General features: G+C 38.3%; 2 protein-coding genes across 2 annotated transcripts; both read left to right on the forward strand.

Moving 5' to 3' along the window:
- Positions 1–8,462: 8,462 nt before the first annotated feature.
- On the forward strand, positions 8,463–12,995 carry LOC141646288 (uncharacterized). Its single transcript, XM_074454236.1, has 6 exons — positions 8,463–8,697; positions 8,800–8,932; positions 10,777–10,880; positions 11,538–11,682; positions 11,819–11,950; positions 12,030–12,995. The coding sequence occupies exons 1-6, from the start codon at positions 8,654–8,656 to the stop codon at positions 12,720–12,722; spliced, it is 1,251 nt and encodes a 416-aa protein (XP_074310337.1). The 5' UTR covers positions 8,463–8,653; the 3' UTR covers positions 12,723–12,995.
- Positions 12,996–17,894: 4,899 nt separating this feature from the next.
- On the forward strand, positions 17,895–18,699 carry LOC141649684 (uncharacterized). Its single transcript, XM_074458367.1, has 2 exons — positions 17,895–18,050; positions 18,133–18,699. Exons 1-2 carry the CDS (start codon positions 17,898–17,900, stop codon positions 18,697–18,699), a joined length of 720 nt encoding a protein of 239 aa, XP_074314468.1. The 5' UTR covers positions 17,895–17,897.
- Positions 18,700–20,121: the final 1,422 nt, after the last annotated feature.

Raw genomic sequence — 20,121 nt, forward strand, 5'->3', positions numbered from 1 at the left:
GCCGTCGCAGTCACCCCAAGTAGTAGACGCCACGGCAGCCACCCCAAGAGGTTTGACGCCGTCGCAGTCACTCCAAGTGGTAGACGCCACGGCAGTCTCCATGAAGAAATAGGCGCCGTCGCAGTCACCCCAAGTAGTAGACGCCACGGCAGTCACCGCAAGAGGATTGACGCCGACGCAGTCACTCCAAGTGGTAGACGCCACGGCAGTCTCCATGAAGAAATAGGCGCCGTCGCAGTCACTCCAAGTAGTAGACGCCACGGCAGTCACCGCAAGAGAATTGACGCCGACGCAGTCACTCCAAGTGGTAGACGCCACGGCAGTCAATAACGAGAAGCAGATGCTGGCTCACACTGTCACACACCGACAAGAGCGGCAATCGCCACCAGGAAGCAGACATCTCGATGGTAACGACCAGCGCAGGTGATACTCGCAAAGCGTTCAAAATGCCTCAGAAGCGTTAACGATTGAGATACGCACTCTAGACCGCCTCGGCCAAGCCGAGGCGGAAACAAAGGAGACACTCAATTAATAACGTAAGGAGACAACCCAGACGAAGACATAGACGCTAAAGTACGACTGAGACGCTCAAATACTAGCGCAAGAAAAAGAAGTGAGGTAAAAACCTCGGCCAGGCCGGAGGCAGAAGAAACGAACTCTTATTAAAAATGTTCAACGAATTACAAGAAATTACAAGGATAAGCCAAAAGACAAAAGGCTACAGATATCATCTCCCTATGTCCGTTGTTGCCCGCCATCAGCAGCGGCAGCGGCACCTTCTTCGATGGGTAACCCGGCGGTTCCTTAGCGACCTCGGCGGCCTCGGCCTTAGCCTCGGCGGCCTCAGCTGCCCTTGCCCGATCGGCTTCCTCCCTGGCCGCTTTAGCCTTCCCAGCAAGAGCTGCCTTCTCCGCGGCCGCCTCCTTCTCTATCTTCGCCCTCACCGCCTCCTTGGCCCTCTCCGCCACGGCTTTCTCCTTGGCTTCAAGCTTGTCATCAAGCAGCTCGTCATACCTGCCCCACGGAAAGGAACCATCAAGAGGGAAGAGCTCCCCAATCACTTCCCTAGCAGCTCCTTCGGCCAAATCCCGGAATTCAGCACACATGTTAGGGAGCATGACGGTTTGGAGCATCTCAATGTCCTTCTCCTTTTGCCTGGTGACGGCCTCTTTGCTCCGAATCACCTCCGCCTGGGCCTTAAATAGGTCCCTGGATTCGTTCCTCTGCTGGAGGTAGAGGTCGGCGTGCCTCTGAACAAGTTTACACTTCTCCAGCCAGCCTTCGCGGCCCAGGCCGCCGCAGCCTCGGCCTTGGCTCTCTCAAAGAAGGACCTCCTTTTCGGCGTCCGCCCGAGTTTCCTTTCACCAAGAGCGCCTTCTCAAAGCATCTCCCTAAGCCTCTGCTCATTGAGAAGATCCAGCTTCGCCTTCGCGGCCACCTTCTTAGTGGCATTAAGCTCAAAAGCGGATTGAGCCACGGCTTTCTCCTGCTCTACGATACGAGCACCGGTAAGATCGTTCCACCTCGCCAGCTCCTTGATCAGCTCCGTGCCTTCCTCTATAAGCTGGGAGACGGAAACCTTCTGGGAGGAGGAAACAGCGGTGACATTTTGATCACCGGCCTGTAGCTGGGAGAGGGAAGCCTTCTGGGATGAAGAGACAGTGGTGACATTTTGATCACCGGCCTGTAGCTGGGAGAGGGAAGCCTTCTGGGACGAAGAGTTCACGGTGACGCCTTGATCACCAGCCCGCACAGAATTCCCCTCCACTTGCTGCCCAATAAGAGCGGCGGACGACTGCGGCTGATCTACAAAATTCAAAGTAAGCGTCAGTATCAACATACACAGACATGCCGGAGAGCCTGTCACCGGCAGCGCCTAAGGAACCGGCTAAGTCTGAGCCACAGGATAGATCAATACCGTGCTTGGCCTTCTTGGCCGAAGGGCGCACTTCCTCGTCAGCAGCAGAAGCAACGGCAGCGGTAAAGGCTGTCTGCTTTCTTTTACGGACAAGGGGCGACCCCTCCTCTTCATCGGAGTCATCCCCGTTGGAGATATAAACGACCTCCACCGTCTCCTTCTGAACAGGGGGGATGGAAGGCGGAGCCGATGTCGATGCCATCACCGCCGAAGGTTTTGTTTTTCGCGTATGGCGCGGCATGTTACTAACAACCTTCGCCTGGGCCTCCACCGCATTCAAGCTTTTCAGCCACTGGTCCATAAGATCATTCGGCGACGTCCTACGGTCATGAGTCAGAGCCTTGGGATGCAAGTTAGCAACGGTTTTGTCTTTGTGCAGCCCCATTCTCCGGAGGAAATCCTCAGACAAATCACGTCCAAAGTGGTCTGCAAAAGAAATAAAAGCAAGAGTTAAGTAGAAGAAATGAATCAAAGTTCGAGACACAATGAGAACGGTGATGGGCCTCACACCGACCCCACTCACCCTGCGCTAGGGCCGGTATGAGGCCGACATGGCAAAGCGGCTCATCCTGAAGAATGATCTGCGTTGGGGGGATCCATCTTTTCGGCAGCCCACTCTTGTCCAACTCAAAAAGCCTCATCGCGCCTTCTCGTCCTCCTTAAGAAGGACCTTGCGGCATCCATTTTAAGCTTCTTCCGGTGACCCATCTGTCATGCTCCGCCTTAGTCTCACACCGCAAATTCACTTGGTCTTTGAAAGGAGAGGGGCAGCGGATAGTCATCCGGCACCTTAACATACACCCACCGATCTCTCCAGTCTTTGCAAGAAGTAAGTTTGTCAACAGAGACATAACCTTTCTCCGTGTGCACACTGTACCAACCGACGCGGCCAGAGATTGACGGCTGGAGATAATGAAGCCGGCGGAATAAATTTACCGTCGGGGCCTCCCCCTTGAAGAGACAAAGCCACACAAAGCCGACTATCGTCCTCATGGCCAACGGATGCAGTTGGGCCACAGCGACGTTCATAGCTTTAATGATGGCCATGACATACTCATTCAGCGGAAACCGGAGCCCGTACTCCAAGTGTCGCATGTATACTCCGGTATGGCCCGGCGGAGGGCAACAGACGGCCTGGCCCTCCTCAGGGATAACAATCTTGTATCCCCTGCCAAAGAAGAAATGACCCTCGAAAAATCTCTCACCAGAACAACTGGCCAACTTATGGGTCCAAGTTCGGTCAACGCGTACCTTGCAGACGTCACCGTGATCCATAACATACCGCCTCACCTCTTTGGGACGAGCCTCTTCAAAGATCATCACCAAAATCGTGCGCGTCATCATCGACATCGAGTCATCCTCCCATTCCTCCAAAATTCGAGGATCGACTTCAGGAGAAGGAGACCTAGGGCCCCTGTGCCTTATCGGGAGGGCGTCCAACTTCTCCTCCTCATCAAGACGCGACGGGGAACCCCCGCGTCGGGTTTCTAGGCCCGGCATCGCGAGAAGACATGTTTACAATAATAACTTACGAGTTAAGAAATTGGAAAGTTTGTTTACCTTGAAGAAAAACACCACGGAGTAACAACTCGAAAATTAGAAAACAATGAAACCCTTGAAAGTTTAGAGGAAAATTTTGGAGAATGAAATTGGTGGCCAATTTCACGGGATAACTGCCCTATTTATAGGAAAAAGCCCATGAAGAAGGACCAATCGCGAACACCCATGAAGCATCAATCAATCGGCGCGCAGAGACACGTGTCGGACATGCAACCACGGGATGTCAATCGTTGCAACGATTAGACGTCAATCAATGCAATGATGACCAAGCGTCTTCAACACGCCTATTCATATCTCTCCGCCTATTCACCTTCCTCAACAAATTCCCAAGCATCTGCTCTCCGCCGGCAACATGATCAACCAAGCTAAGTAGCGCCGGTCGGGGGCAATCAAAAACAACCGGCTCTCTCAACCCTGGTCTCGGCCAGCGTCAGTTCCTTTTCCACATCGGATGCCCTTTACACATCCATGTGGAGGGGGGATATGGTACGGCCTAAGAAAGACCAGGCCGAGGTAAAAGAAGCCGCCGCAGAAGAAGCCGATGCAGAAAATTTTTTACAAATTACTTGCGCAGAATATACGCTCAAGCATACATCGGAGCCCATACCACGGCATAGACTACGCTGGGGGCAAATTGATGGGGCATATTCTGCACCGCTGACCAAGTCAAGATATTGAGCAAGGTCAAAGATATCCACAGCAAGTCAACGACTTATGCAGCCTAGCCGATGCAGTCCATCGGCCTGTCAGCCTGGGTCTCGGCATGGCAACCTGCCAGCCGGGACACATACCCGCGTACTCACATCCAAGACCTCTCGGCGGTGAGTAAACAGGGCCCGCCGGCCTGCCATAGGTCCCTCGGCTGAGGGGTAGATCAGTCTTTCCACCTGCTAGCCACTTGGCCACTACGTGACAAAAGGTGAAAGCCTATAAATACTCCTCAACCTTCATTGAGGAAAGGATCGAACAAATCCACAACAAAACCTAAATACACTATTCATCTGGTAATATCTTCCTTATCTCTCTACAATATACATTAAGCCAAGTAACAACTTATCCCTTAAGTTTACTGACTTGAGCGTCGGAGTGAGTACGCTTGGCATAAAGCCAAGCCCTCAGTTCGTTCATTGTTGCAGGAGAGGCCGAGAGGAACGACTAAGACCAAAGGAGAATCCAACTCAAGACATCATTTAACAAGCCACGGGTGGTAACTATACTTGCTCTGGAATTACACCCGGAATAATATATATTTACAATTAAGAGTATTTGCTCCTTATAAACTTCTCGCAACATCAAATCCAAACTGAATTCCAATAGAATTATTAGTCTCTAAAAAACAATCAAAAATATCTGTGATTCTACAAAGAATTCACGGGGCAACATCATTTATTAGTTTTATGACATCATTTCAAATCGTTGACTTACCAAGTTAGTATTTTATGCATTACCATGGTCTGTTAATATAAAACTATTAAATTTAGCAAAAAGTCAAACCATGCTGAAAATGAGAGCAAACAAAATTTTGGGAGTTGATTTAGATGAGTAGTGATTAATCATCAGTTCCCCTCACAAAAACGGAACAAAAATGTTGGCATTTTGTATTGACTATATCAGTTGTATAACATTCACATATAATTGGATTTTAGAGTTATTTCTTATAATCTCGCGCGTCATTGGTTTTTAGCAAAAATAGTCTCCCTTGGATGACGTTGTTCTTCACGCTTCTACGTAAAGGTGGCCATTAATAAAAACTGGTTTCAGCACATAAATTCCAACATGATTAAGTGATTGTCCCTTACTCTTGTTTATTGTCTAGCGTAGCATAGCCTCAATGTATATTGTCTCCGCTTCAGAACGAAAGGAATCTTTGTATCTGAGAAAGTCATTCTTATGCTCGGTTCATACCTTTTGCCAACTTTGGAACCCGTAATTATCTTCCTTTCTATTTTGAATTTCCCAAGACGATTGATAATAAGACAGTGTCTCTTTAGATAGTCCTCTTACGGAGTTGATGTTCCTCAACAACATACCCGACATACCACACTTGGTACAACATACCATTATGAGTTATGTTAAAAATTCATCATATATACTCTCTTTCCTTCTTAATAAACATTTTTCCCATTACTTCTCAAGGGTCAAATGTCGTTTATAACTTTGACCATTAATATGTTAAAAATAATGGTCAAACTAATGTATTGACGACTCTGCAAAAGCAATACATAGGATCTTTGCGAAGAGGATGACGTACATTTAGTGTGAAATTCCTAAAAGATAATGAATTTTGCTCTCAAAGTCTAACGAGACTAAAATCAAGGATGTCATACGGGCGAGGGGACAGGACGAATGTAGGCTTTCTCATACCCATATTAATTTGAAAAATTACATGCCTTTAGTTATCACAAGTAAAAAATTTCAAAACCATAGATCAACTTTTGTAGATCTTAAAATATTTCGCTCCATATAAATGTTATATTCTCGCTTATTCTATAATTTTCAAATATTTCTGATATTTTATTTACCGATGTCTAGCTAACACCCATGGTTGACATGATTTAAAATTTACTTTGAGTCTGAAACTTTATTTATATTCGCTGCATCCAAGACAAAAGAGATATAATTGGACAATTGTGATAGATTTTCCTTTTGATCAAATTTGTTTTTTCTTATTATAGAGTTAATAATTTTGGAACGCTACATATTTTGAACCAATTTACTCTATTTCTCATGATTATGATATATACGTACTTTGTGTTACAATGTCTCATTGCTAATATTTATTCTGAACCAATAGCTATTTATTTTATTAATTAAGTTTATAAAATTAAAAATGGAACATGAGATTAACTCCTATCAATAGGTTCAAAAGTAAGTCAACATGGGCCAAAAAAATTATCAAAAATAAATTAATTTGATATTATGAAGGTCAAGAGATCCCTCATATTTAGGCTTTGTTTCGAAAAAAATAAGCTTAAATTTATCGACCAAAATTTCATTTATCTTTTTTTTTTTTTGTAACTATTTGGTGGATAAATTATTTACTAAAATAAGTGAAGCATGTGAGAAATAAGCTACCTGTTTTTTTAATACCTCTATTTATAATATTAAATATGGAGTACTTACTATGTCCTTTTATGCCATATTATCAAAAAAAGCTATCTTTCGGTTAGTTTAAAAAACAGTTTTTATCTAATCGAATAACTGATTGGTTCCGAATTTTCAGTTATCTTTTAAGCTCGTCTTTTAGGTTTAAGTTAATTTTTATAATGAAATCTGAGATATAGTATATGAATAATTTGTATTGACATTAATATACCATATAATTAGTTACATAGTGTATTTTGAGTGTGTAGTACCTACTATTTCGTAATGTTTAGATTACTTGGATATATGCTGGTGGTATATATGAAATTTTGTAGTAGATGAAATTAAGTGATATTACTAATGCGTGAGTCTAGAACCGATCTTCAATTCATCATATGAATAACACTATGAGTTGTTCCATTGTTACACAAAAGCTTTGAGTTGTTTAATCCCCTAAATTCTACTTCAGTTTTTCTCGGTTTCATTCCTCCATCTAATGATCTCCATATTAGTGAAATGTTTTATGTATTGATAACTTGAATGTATATGGAGGCATTTATGCTTATGATTTCTATACATACACTCCAATGATTATTTAGTGATTACATTTTGAAGAAATCGTAATTTATACTTCGTGTAATTACGTAAGATTACACTACATGATCTTAACATAACACTTTAATAAATAAATTCGTCTTTTATCCGCCAGCTTCTTGAATTTTGATGCGAGAATACAAACTAAAAATGTATGAGACCATAACCGGGGGAAAATAAATGCGATAACTTGAACTATTATGAATTTCTATTATCTATTTGATAATTTTAATCTATTTATATTAGGATAACTACTACCTTTGTACTACACGGTTTTAAGAACTACTACCAAAATAATTTTCGTTTAAAAACTACTACCTGTAAGTTTGATTTTTTTTAAAAACACTACCAAATCTCATCCAAACCCAATAAAACACAATTTTAACCATTTATTTTCGAATTCCATCTTAAGTTGTAAACTTTATCCCTTTAACACTACCAATACTACCGTTTTCCAATCATTTTGGGGCAAAATCATTTTAAATTAGCTTCATCTAATTCACCTATCAAACGTAATTAAGGTAAAAAAGTTGCTTAAACTTCATCAGATTAATTAGTTTAAGGGATAAAATTAACAACTTAGTATGGAAATTCAAAAATAAATGGCTGAGATTATGTTTTATTGAGTTTGGATGAGATTTGGTAGTGTTTTTTAAAAATTTCAAACTTATTGGTAGTAGTTTTTAAGCGAAAATTATTTTGGTAGTAGTTCTTAAAACAGGGTAATACAAAGGTAGTAGTTATCAAAAAACCCTTTTATTAAAATATATTTGTTCTACTTATATTAGAATAATATTATTAAAATCTGTTTTAAACACTAATTAGGATAATTTTATTTATTTAACTTTTTTTCGAAATCTACTCTTATTAGGATTTCTAAAAAAGTTGGAGTCTCTAATATCGCTCGAAAAGTTTCTGCTTTATATATATGTATTGATTAAAAAACAACTCAAACCACACATTACTCAGTATAAATACATGCATTATCTCAACTAACATTCCATTATCTCACTATATATCTCCAAACCATAACTGCTACATTGTCCAAAAGAAGCCCCAATCTAAAAGAAAATTTACATTACATTACATTACACTACATTAGTAGATTTCATTGAATGAAGCCATCTATAAATTATAAAGACCCTTAATTTAGGGACATTTACAACAAAAAATTAAAAGAAATCTAACAAACTTGCTCTGTTTTACAGGGCTTTATATCCATCCTACTTGGCATTGCCTTACACCTCACCACCACTCTCTCTTTCTTTATAAACTAACTTACCTCATTTTTTTCTCCTTCAGACCTTCAAAAACCTCCATTATTTCTCTCTGTCTTTTTCTTTCATTATTCTTTTTACTTCATTCATTCAATTCTTAATATTATCTCTTGGAACAACTTATTTTTTTTTCTTCTTCTACATTGTTTCTTCTTCATATAAAGTCATAATCTTTGATCGCCTTGGAAAAAAGAAAATCAAAAAATTAAAATTTGCAACAATGTTGGATGTGTTACTCAATCGCAGTAATTTTAGAACCAAATGGTAACTAAAGTTTCTCTCTCTCTTTTTTCAATAGTAGAGTATTGCATTACATTGTTTATGGGATTTTTCTGGTTTCTTATTATGGTTATTTGATTAATGTAGTAAGTCGGCGTTAAATCGGACGAAGACACGTTTAGAGGTGATAAAGAAGAAACGAAATTCAGTACAAAAGTTTTTAAAGAAAGATATTGCTGAACTTTTGAAGGATAATCTTGATCCTAATGCTTATGGCAGGGTAATTTTCTTTCTTATCTTTCATTTTTATTTGAAAAATGAGATGAGTTAATGGTGCGTGATGGTACCGAGTCTGATATCACTTTCACATATGCATGCGACATGTGAGAAATTCACTAAAATGAAGAATCGTGTATACCTCTAAATGATTTTTGGTTCTGTTTGATTTTGTGGTTTTTGACATTTGTTAATACGCAATTAAGCATTTATGAACATGACGTTGCGAATACTCCCTCCATTCAACTCCACACTACACATATACCTTTTTCATCCATTCAACTCCACACTACACCTTTCCTAAAAAGGAAATAAAAAAGACAATTTTATCCTAATTCCAACAACTTATTTACATCAAATGCCATTGTTGGCCCACTTTAATCCACCATAAAACCCCACATTTATATTTTTTTAACATTTTTAACCCCACCATTCTTTTCCCTATGTACTTTTAAACGTTTTTTTAATACGCTCCTTAATACCCGTGCAAAAAGCATAAGTGTAGTGTGGAGTTGAATGGAGGGAGTATAAGCTAGCTTATGTTAGATATTGAGTATGCACGAAACAGGAATTGACAATAATGAAAACCGCACCGAATCGCTATGCTTTCGTAATAGAACAATTCGACCCTTACTTTAGTGCCTGGGTTGTATCGAACTTTCTATTGAGATAAGACGGTTGCCCTCTGTATTCGGCACTGAATACAGAGATATAATTAAGAAGTATTTTGTTGTAGAATGTTATATGTTCCTTGATGCAGTAGAAAATTACGTTTCACTGTTTCTTTTTCTTCTCATCCCTTTGTCTATTTATAATGACAAAGGAGTGTATAGGGAGATGTATTTCTGAAGAGTCACAACTCTTCAGAAATTCCGGTTTCAATTAATTTAAAAACCCGAGTAATTTAATTACTACCAACCTCCGTCATAGTTATTCGAACCGAAAACTATACCGTAATTCCGTAAATAATTATGTGAGTGTACACTCCGTACTTCCCGAACTCACATTATATTATTTAGAAATTACCCATCTACGAACCAATCTTAATTACGCTAAATGTACCGGTAATTACTCTTAAATCACCAACAGCTTAACGGGTAAATATGTGTGGATTAGTCGATAGTTGTGCTAGTAAATACTTAATGTGATATGTGTCGTCGTAACCAATATTGTCAATTTGTTGACGCTATAATCAATTTAATCATTATCAAATGTTTATGGGTTTATTTATTTATTTTTCTTCTTTCTCTTCTTGAAAGAAAATCAAATGTAAGCAAGGAAGGCACGAAATATGGTGTTTGCAAAAATTCAGTGGAAATCTTGACTTGTTAAACGTACCAATTTCTGTTGTTCTCCGAGTCATCTTACAACAAAAATTCTGGTAGTAATACTAATAGGCAATGTAGACAACTACAGTCTTACAAGAAATTTACTGTAATGATTTAACGATTATGATAGTCAAAGTTAGTAAATTAACTTGAGTCGTATTTTATTACCTGAAAACGAATTTTATCAATCTTTACTCATACCTTAATTCATGAAGCGACTTTTCAGGGATAATCCGAAATAAAAGTAGTGGTCGTCAATTTTGACCGTGATGTAAATAACACTTAGTTATGTCATCCCATTGTCTTAAACTCTTAATCCAAAGAACTATTAGAATCACTCGTAGACTAGGTGGCATTTTGATTAGCATATTAACAAATGGGAATTTGAATGTTTCATAACATGGGTTCGAATCCTGTCAGCATCATAATCGCCTTGTGGGACTGAGTTCTAATTCTCTTTATACCAATGAAAGAAAATGAATCCATTTGTAATTTAGTCACATTGTATACGTTGATGCAGGCTGAAGGGCTATATACTGAGTTGAACCTGACTTCTTGTTATGAGTATGTGGGCCAATGTTGTGTTTGCATTTTGGAAAATCTGAAAGAAATGCACAAAGAAAGGTATCTCATCTCATTCAGTTTAAAATGTGATGATGTTGATGTACAAAAGATTTGACTTTACAATTCTTAGTGGCCTACCAATTTACATATTCGTTCCTTGCATGATAGTGATTGACCAAGTTAAACTCAAGCCTTTTATTCTCTTCATTCATTAATTAATTATTTTGACAACTCATTACTCCTATATGATATATCAAACATTATTATATATATGTAACAACTTTATCTTAGTTTATCTGTATCAAAGACTTTTCTTTGCATAGTACTAAATCTCGGTTTTAGTCGTGGTCACAGTATCGGTTATCGTGGTCTAATCTCGCTAAATATGGTTGATATCGCCTTAAAATATGGAAAAATGCGTTCATGGTAAACTCCAAACCTTTTATAACTCTGTCACATAAGTGTGTCTATGCACCTATGCCAGGTGAAAGGGGGTCGTATAACCTTACTATTTGTACCCTTACCGCTATATTTGCTGTTGACATTACAAAGAAGCTGTTTCCGAATTCCCTGTAATTAAAATTGCATCTAGGACATACAATGCTATGGTTCTTGAAGAAATCCATATCACTTATTGTTCAGGTGTCAGGTGTCAGGTGTTTTTTTTTTTTTTTGCAACATAGTTCTCACTGGATTTGATATCATTATGTTTGTTAGGGAGTGCCCAGAGAAATGCAAAACTGCTGTTTCTTCCTTGGTGTATGCTGCAGCTAGATTTTCTGATCTACCCGAACTACGTGATCTTAGAAACCTGTTCAATTCAAAATACGACTATTCACTTGAAGCATTCGTCAGTGAAGAGGTACTTACTTATACCCGAAATCTCTGTAAACTTATTGCAAAAATACATTTATGATCACTCTAGTCTTTATTATGACTGCATATTGAATTAGATTTCGTTCCTGTCCTGACTGTATGAAATGTCTAATCGTGGTTAGTTTGTGGAGAAATTAAAATCAAATCCTCCAACAGTCGAAATGAAGATTCAGTTGATGCAAGAGATTGCACAAGAATTCTCGGTTAAATGGGATTCGCTACCCTGGCAACAGCAACTCCGCACTCAAGGCATTGTATGTACACCCGACCTTTTTCTACAGATGATTTTACCCGCTAAGCTAGATGACTCTAAACTTTTGGTTGTTTTCTCAGGATAAACCTATCAAAACAGTACTTGCATCCGGAATTGGTGCCGGGGACAAAATGTTTAAAAGCATGTCTACTGTTGCTCAAGTAAAGGCGAAGCAGGAAGATAACAGCAAGCTGATGAATGAAGAACAAAAAGATAAGCTCAGAACAAGAAGGCACAATTCATACTCTCAATTCAACGAAAGTGTTTCCCAAATAACTCTCCAGGAACTCAATAACCTGAAACAAGAAAAAATTCGTGCCTCTACCACTCGAAATCAAGAAGTTGCATCAGAAAACAAAAAAGATGACAATCAAAATTATGATGATGATTTGTTCAGTAAGGACAGACCAAGGCCTCGATCAGTCAGAACAAAGCCACGAAACTCGTCAGCTAGTACCACAAGACGGAGTGTGGGGGATCCACAAGCGAGAAAACATGAAGTTGCCAATATACCCTCGACAGCTCCAAGTAGATGTATAAAAGCGAGCTTGATATCAACAGAGAAAGAGGATAATGCACCTGCACCTGCGCCTGCACCTGCAACTGCAAAATCTGCTCTGCCTCCGCCTCCAGGGAGACGACGGTATCTTTTTGCAGAATCTGAGGTGCAAATCCCAAGAAAAGAACTTCAGGCGGAATCTCCAGGAGGTTCAGGCCGAAGTAAGTTTCTTCCACCTGATTATCAACAGCCTGATTCAGCAAATGACTATTGAGCCTAAGATACCTTCCTTTGTGAATGAACAAATATAGTTGCTGCCTTTAGAAATATACCATCTTTGAACTTGTGGGATGTTTTGATTTTTTGTTCAATCTTGTTGAAAATATATGAATAATGTAGTGCATAAAGTAGGCTAATTGTTTCGTCATTTTCGTGGCGAAAGTGAGTTTTATAGAATTCTAATCAATTCAATACAGATTCCATAGAGATGAACAACTGAACATTCTGTACAATGCCATGAATTTCCAAAGCTTATTGTTTTTTCTTTTCATGCTAAACCAATTATTCTTGTAGTCTCAACTCTCAACTTCATCAATAACGGAGAACACCAAAATTTCTTACATACAATAATTGCTACGAACTTCTTTTTCATGATTGTCCATGAGACTTTGCATAAATATTATTGAGATATTGTTTTACATGAACTTCTTTCCAAAGCTCATGCGGCATCAATGGTGGGTCAATTGACAAATATCTAAAATAGAACTCCTTCCGTCTATCCCGTGTACCTTTGATTTTGGCATTACACCAGGGAAAAAGAAGTGGGTCATTATAGGATGACAAGTTAACTAAATTGAGTGTGGATCAAATTACCTATTAATAACAGTTTCAAAATAGAAAGGTCAATAAATAACCAAAACACCCAAAATAAAATAACCATATAGCTGACAGGGATGAGGTAGCACATTTCAAACTTGCCTCTAACTTTATCAAATATTGGATTTTTGGAACATACCTCCCTTTGTCAAACATAGAGTATTGGATTTGTTATTTTCGGCTAAAAGTGGTTAATTACACTGAATGAATGACGACACTAATGAATGACGCTGAGGTGAACTGAACTAAACTAAATGAATTGAACCGAGTTGGATCGAATGGAGTTGAAGCCAGTTTCTTTTCGGATGATAGAAGCTGAACTGAGCTAAATATAGCTGAAGTAAGAGCTAATTTTTTTTTTGGGTGAAAGTAAGAGTTAATTTATGAAGAGAAACTAAATTAAACTGAACCGAATTGAAATTATCAGAAATTAAGTTAGAAAGAACATGACTTGAGAGTTAATTTAAATATAATAAAGTTGAGTTTAAATTTTAAACCAACCTAAACTAAGGTCTTGTTATTTTGGACTGAATTTGTCTTAACTGAACTAAACTGAACTGAACTTAATGGAGCCGAACTGAACTTAATAGACCCGAACTGAACTAAACTTAACTGAAATAATAATAATAATAATAATAATAATAATAATAATAATAATAATAATAATAATAATAATAATAATAATAAAAATAAAAATAATAATAGTAATAATAATAATAATAATAATAATAATAATAATAATAATAATAATAATAATAATAATAATAATAATGATAATAATAATAATAATAATAATAATAGCAACCCGTGCTACAGCACGATAATTTTATAAAGGTTAATTCTAGAGATTTAGTGTATTAATATTATTTTAATAAATTGAATATGAATTTAATTTAATGTAAATGTATTTTTATATATAAAACGTAACCATAAGAAATATTCCATATATGTGGGCATAGTGATTGACGGCAATATTATTATTAATTGTGTAGAATATTATAGTAGAAATATTCCATATATGGGTTGACTAAAATATTTTGACTACAATATATTAGAAGGGAATATTCCGTATGGGAGAAAAGATGAGCGGGAATAACACATATGTGTTATTCTTTTAGTCTATAGGGGATGATGATGATAATAATAATACGGAGTAATATTAATAATAATGATAATAATAATAATAAATATTATAATAATATATTCATTAATAATTAGACCTGTCAAAACTCGACCCGACCCGAAAACCCGACCCGCCCGACACGTTTTTTTAGGGTTACAAACCCGGTTTTTTCGACCCGCGGCCCGTTTGACCAGAACCCGAAATGACCCATTATTTTCGGGTCGAGACCCGACCCGAACGGGTCGACCCGTTGGGTCAAGGGAAAATCATGAATTTTATTAAAAATATTGATATTTATATATTATATTTGAAAATATAGTTAAAAAATTATTTTTTTATTACTTAAAATTAAAAATTTAACTAAAAAGTCAATTTTATATAACTTTTATAATATTTAATAATAAAATAATTATTAAAAAAACTATATTTTAATAATTATATTTTAATAATTATTGTATATGATGAATATGATTAAAATAATAATTTTAAATATATTTTACTTTTTAAAAAAATACTTTTTAAATTTAAAAAATCGTTTAAAAAAGACGTTAAAAATTATTTCTGACCCGTATTCTGACCATAACCTGTCTCGACCCGTATCTGACCCGACCCGCATTCTGACCCGACTCGGGACCCGACCCGCCCGACCCGTTTGACAGGTCTATTAATAATAATATAATAATAATCTAATTAGATATATAATTAATAAAATAATATCATAATAAACTACTACTACTACTAGTCTACTACTACTACTACTACTACTACTACTAATAATAATAATAATAATAATAATAATAATAATAATAATAATAATAATAATAATAATAATAATTATTATTATTATTATAAAAATATATAATTAGATATATAATTAATAAAATAATATCATAATAATAATAAAGATACTAATAAAATAATAATAAAGATACTAATAAAATAATAATAATAACAATAATAATGATAAAATAGATTTATTAATATAAACGATAACATTATAAATGATAATAATAATAATAATAATAATAATAATAATAATAATAATAAATATAATTATTATTAATAATAATAGTTGTTTTAGCAGGATTTCCCCTGAATGGATCCGGCTTGATTAAAGAGTAATTTGGGTATCTAGTTCTATAAGTTTGGAATATTGTGAGTGAATAACAAGGGAAGACTGAGTATAAAGAATATCACTTGTATTAAGCTGAATAAATTTGTATATATAATAAGAATATGCGAGAAATAATGAAAGGTAAAATGTGGAGTAGCTAAATAAAAATCAATGAATGATGAATGAATTTACAAATGCCAGATTACAATATTTATAGTCCTACAAATGTTAACGTTGTATTGATCTCAACGTCCCTCTCTTTTCTCGGAGTTGTTGCCAGATTAATAGGGCACACTCCCTATTAATCCGGTTTGACCCGTTCTACTCTTAACTAATCTATAGCTCTTCTTCTTTTATACGTCTTGATTCATTGATGATATAGTCTTATAGTTAGACTTGGTCTTCCTTGAGAATAGGACGTGGTTATTAGCTCATACAACTGCCTCTCTTGTTTATCTTCTTAATCCAACCTGTTTGAATGTCCTGCCAGGCTATTCTGCACTTACCATCAGGCTTCTCTTCCAGGATTTAGTAGCCTGCTTACTATAATATTCTTCAATAGCCAAATAGTAATTAGATTTGTCCGATCTCTGGTTGCCTCAATCAGCCTAGTAAGGTCAGGCCAGGTTAGAGTCAGACCAGGCTAAACTGGGCCTAACAATTGCCCCTTGACATTTTACCCGTGCTGGATCAGGCCAGGGGTGAGATGTCAATTTTACCGGGCTAAACAATAAAGAGAGTTATATTTGCTCAATGACTCTTAGACTCCTAGTTACCGTTAAACACTATAACGGCTAATGATGTCATGCTGACAGTTTTACATTTTCTAGGGTTTTTGCACCGTTATTCCCCTTCTATAAATACGGTATTTGTGATGAGATTGTTTTTCACCAAATTTCTTCCACTTTCTTTGCTAAATTTTCTCTAAAATTCTCCCCTATTTCCCAGGAGCTCCATTCTGCTAACTTTATAAAATAAAATTCATCACAATAAACTAAATAATAAAGGATATGGGAGCCAAAAAGCGTCCCGCACCCCAGGAAAGCTGGCTGCTGAACCGAACCCAAAGACGTCCGGGAGGAGGAGGTGATTGAAGTTGATCCTCCTGCTCGTGCTATAGCTTTTAAATATCAGGATTCTATTTTTTCTACTCTTCAATCTCTGGATCCTTACTTTCCTGAAGAAAACTTACTGAAAACAAACTATGATAGGGTTTTAAGGGAGAAGAAATTAATTCCTGATTCGACTGAGGTATGGATTCCTGAGTCTTGACCAGTCAGAGCTAACTAGGTGTCACCTGGTTGGTTTTGTATTTTCGAATGGGCGTTCAAAGCAGGTTGTAAGTTACCTTTTACTCCTTTAATGATTGATACCATTCGTGCTATGGAAGTATCACCTTTTCAGATCATGCCAATGGTTTGGAAACTTGTTCATTCCATTGAAAATTTATGTGCTAAACACAATCTTGTAATTACTATTAATGATATCAAGGCAATATATCATATGAAAAATCCTGTTAATGGTCGTTTTAATTTGAGAATCAAGTCGAAAATGTCTCCATTAATTACTAACCTTGACTCTGGAGATGAAAAAAGTTGGGCAAAGACTTTCCTGTTCATCCGGACTGAGAGTCTGGGATCAGGCTTTGATTATCTGAGATATCCTCCCTTGGAGAGTGGTAGGTTTCCTGTACTCTTAGTTTGCAATATATATTATACGAAATTAGGATGTTTTGAGTTTCACCTGTGTGTTTTTGATGATTTTTGCAGCTCCTGATTGGAACTCTGATCCTCTTGACGAGGAAGCTATTTCCAGGATAGAGGCTTTCCTTGCTATTCCTGAGGAAGAGAGGGTCTGGCCTGCTAGTCTGGTCAGGGATGTATTGCCCCAGTATATGAAGACCAAGCTGAGTGTGGTCAAAGTGCCCAAAGGCAAGCCTAGCTCCACTGCTCTTTCCTGTACGTCTTCTATATGTCTTTATGTCAATTGTTGTCTTGTTATCGCTTCTCATCTGATATTTATGTGTATTCTTTGTATATTCAGTATTCGGGTCTTCTAGGTTGGCCGGCTTTATTGCAAAAGACTTAAAGGTGGGGTAGCTAGAATTTTGAACAGTCCAAGAGCCGGGAGGCTAGTGGGAGTGACAAGACGCTTGATATTTTGGTTTCGGATGTCCAGCCTCCCCAAGAACCGCCTGAGGCTAGTATCACCGGGAGGTTGTTCGGGCTTCTAAAAGGAGAAGGGAAGATGTTATTCTGAAGAGGAAGGGGAGAGAAAGAGCCTATTCAGCTCAACCAATCAGGAGTATCAGGCAAGTGTCTGCTAGGATTGACGATATGGATGCTGCCCGGGCACGGATAAACGAATTTTCTGCAAAAATGGGCGGCCAGCTTTTGTCTGCTAATACCCTTGAGTCTTCTACTAAAGTGGTTTCTATCCTGACTTCTCTTGTGACAAAGGCTGCTGAACTTGCTTCTCAAGCTAAGGAGGTTAGTTGTAAAGGGATGTTTTAATTGTTTATGTGCTCTTTGTGTTGCTTTATATTGGGCTGATTAATTTTGTTTCTTGTAGGGATTGGATGTCGGGTTGGCTACTGCTTGTCAGCTCAGGGATGCCCAGGCCAGGGTTTCTAGCCTGGAAGAAAAACTGGATAAGGTTAACCGTGAGCTGCACACATCCAGGGGTAATGAAGTAGTACTTCAATCTCAGCTGGCGACAGCTAGAGAGGCATCCAGGGCTGCTATAGTTTGTGAGGTGGCTGCAAAAAATGCTGAGAAGGTTGTCAGGCAAGAGTTGGAGGCTGTCAAGGGAGAGCTGGCTGCTGAGAAGCAGGCAATGCAGGATCAGCTGAGGAAGAATGAAGAGCTTGGTGCTGAAAAGGAATTAGTGGAGGCGCGGCTTGCTGATGTCGCTCAGTACTTCTTTGGGAAAGGCCGGGTTGATGCTATGAGGGATCCGGAATCTGACCGGGCTAATTGGGATCCGGACCGGGATGAGACAGCACTGGACACTCAGTATCCTGATTTGGCCAACATGGGTCAAGAAGAAGAAGTGGATTCTCCTCCTTCCAAGGAAAAATCTGGTGATCAGGAAATGATGGATGGTTGTGAGTCGGTTACTGGCTCAAAACCTACTTAGATTTATGTTTTTCTTCTTTGTTTTGGCCCATCCAGGGGGGGTGTTCGTGGAATGGATATTTAGGTATTTCTTGGCCCATCCAGGGGGGATGTCCCTGGAACGGATAATTATTAAGTATGAGGCAAGGCTGGCTATTTTGGATGAATAAATATTTGGTCTTTGTTGGTTCCTTTTTGTGTTTCGATAAGGTACTTTTGTAGTATTGGATGTTTTACTGGATCTGGCCAGTTATTCGACCTGGATCGGGCCGAGTTTTTTGTCTTGGATCGCCGATTCTTCGTGTTATGGGTGGGGTTATTGCACATGCCGGAGGGCTTACGTCCCTGCACTGTCTGGAGGGCTTATGACCCATCTATGTTATACAAGTCGGGAAGAGGTTTTCCAGATTTGTATAATGGAGCTCAATATTTTAAGGCTGTTTTGCAATCGAAAATTGGGTATCGTTGGATATTGGTGGGGTGGCCCCCAATCTTTAAGATTTGTTTTAAATAAAATGCAGTATGTAAAACAAGTGTTGAAGATTCTACTTGGTAAAAGTAAATATGAGAATATTGACAAGTACTAGGGCACATAATTGAAGAAATCATATACGGCATTTATTCATATAACGGCAAGTATCATACATTTAGTTTCATATCAGGCCAGGCAATAAATGTTAAGGTGAAAATTATACCTGGACTGGGAGATATATTTTATATGTGAAATAGTTTTAAGTGTGCAATATTCCAAGCTCTTGGGATTATTTCGCCGTCCATGGTTTGTAATCTATAAGCTCCCTGGCCGACTATTGAGCCAATCAGGTAGGGACCTTCCCAGGTTGGGGCCAATTTGCCAGCATTCTTTTCTTTTGTGTTTTGGAAGACTTTCCTGAGGACAAGGTCTCCTACCCTGAATACCCTGGCTTTGACAGTCTTGTTGTAGCTTTTTGCAACTCTTTTTTGATATCTTTGCCAATCTAATCTTGGTTGCATCTCTTAGCTCTTCCGTTAAGTCCAGGTTGTCCTCCATTAGAGGTATATTGCTTGTTATTGTGTTCAGGCCGCATCTGGCTGATGGAATGTTGACCTCGTACCGGGATTATCGCTTCACATCCATAGACCAAGGAGTAGGGGTTTGGCCTGTGGATGTTTTAGGCGTGGTTCTGTCGGCCCAGGAGAGGACCGAGAGGGAGCTCTTGACCCATCCGCCTTTCCTTCTTTCTAGCTTCTTCTTTATGCAGTTGATTACTACTTTGTTACTGGATTCTGCCTGACCGTTAGCTTTTGGATATCCTGGCGTGGAGGTTACCAGGTTGATGTTCCATTGAGCACATAAGGCTACTGTTCTTTTTCCCACGAATTGCGTGCCATTGTCGCATACTATTTCAGAGGGGATGTCATATCTACATATGATGTTGTGTTTGATGAATGCTATGACATCTTT

The sequence above is a fragment of the Silene latifolia genome, chromosome 3 (assembly GCF_048544455.1).
Source record: "Silene latifolia isolate original U9 population chromosome 3, ASM4854445v1, whole genome shotgun sequence".
Classification (NCBI taxonomy): domain Eukaryota; kingdom Viridiplantae; phylum Streptophyta; class Magnoliopsida; order Caryophyllales; family Caryophyllaceae; genus Silene; species Silene latifolia.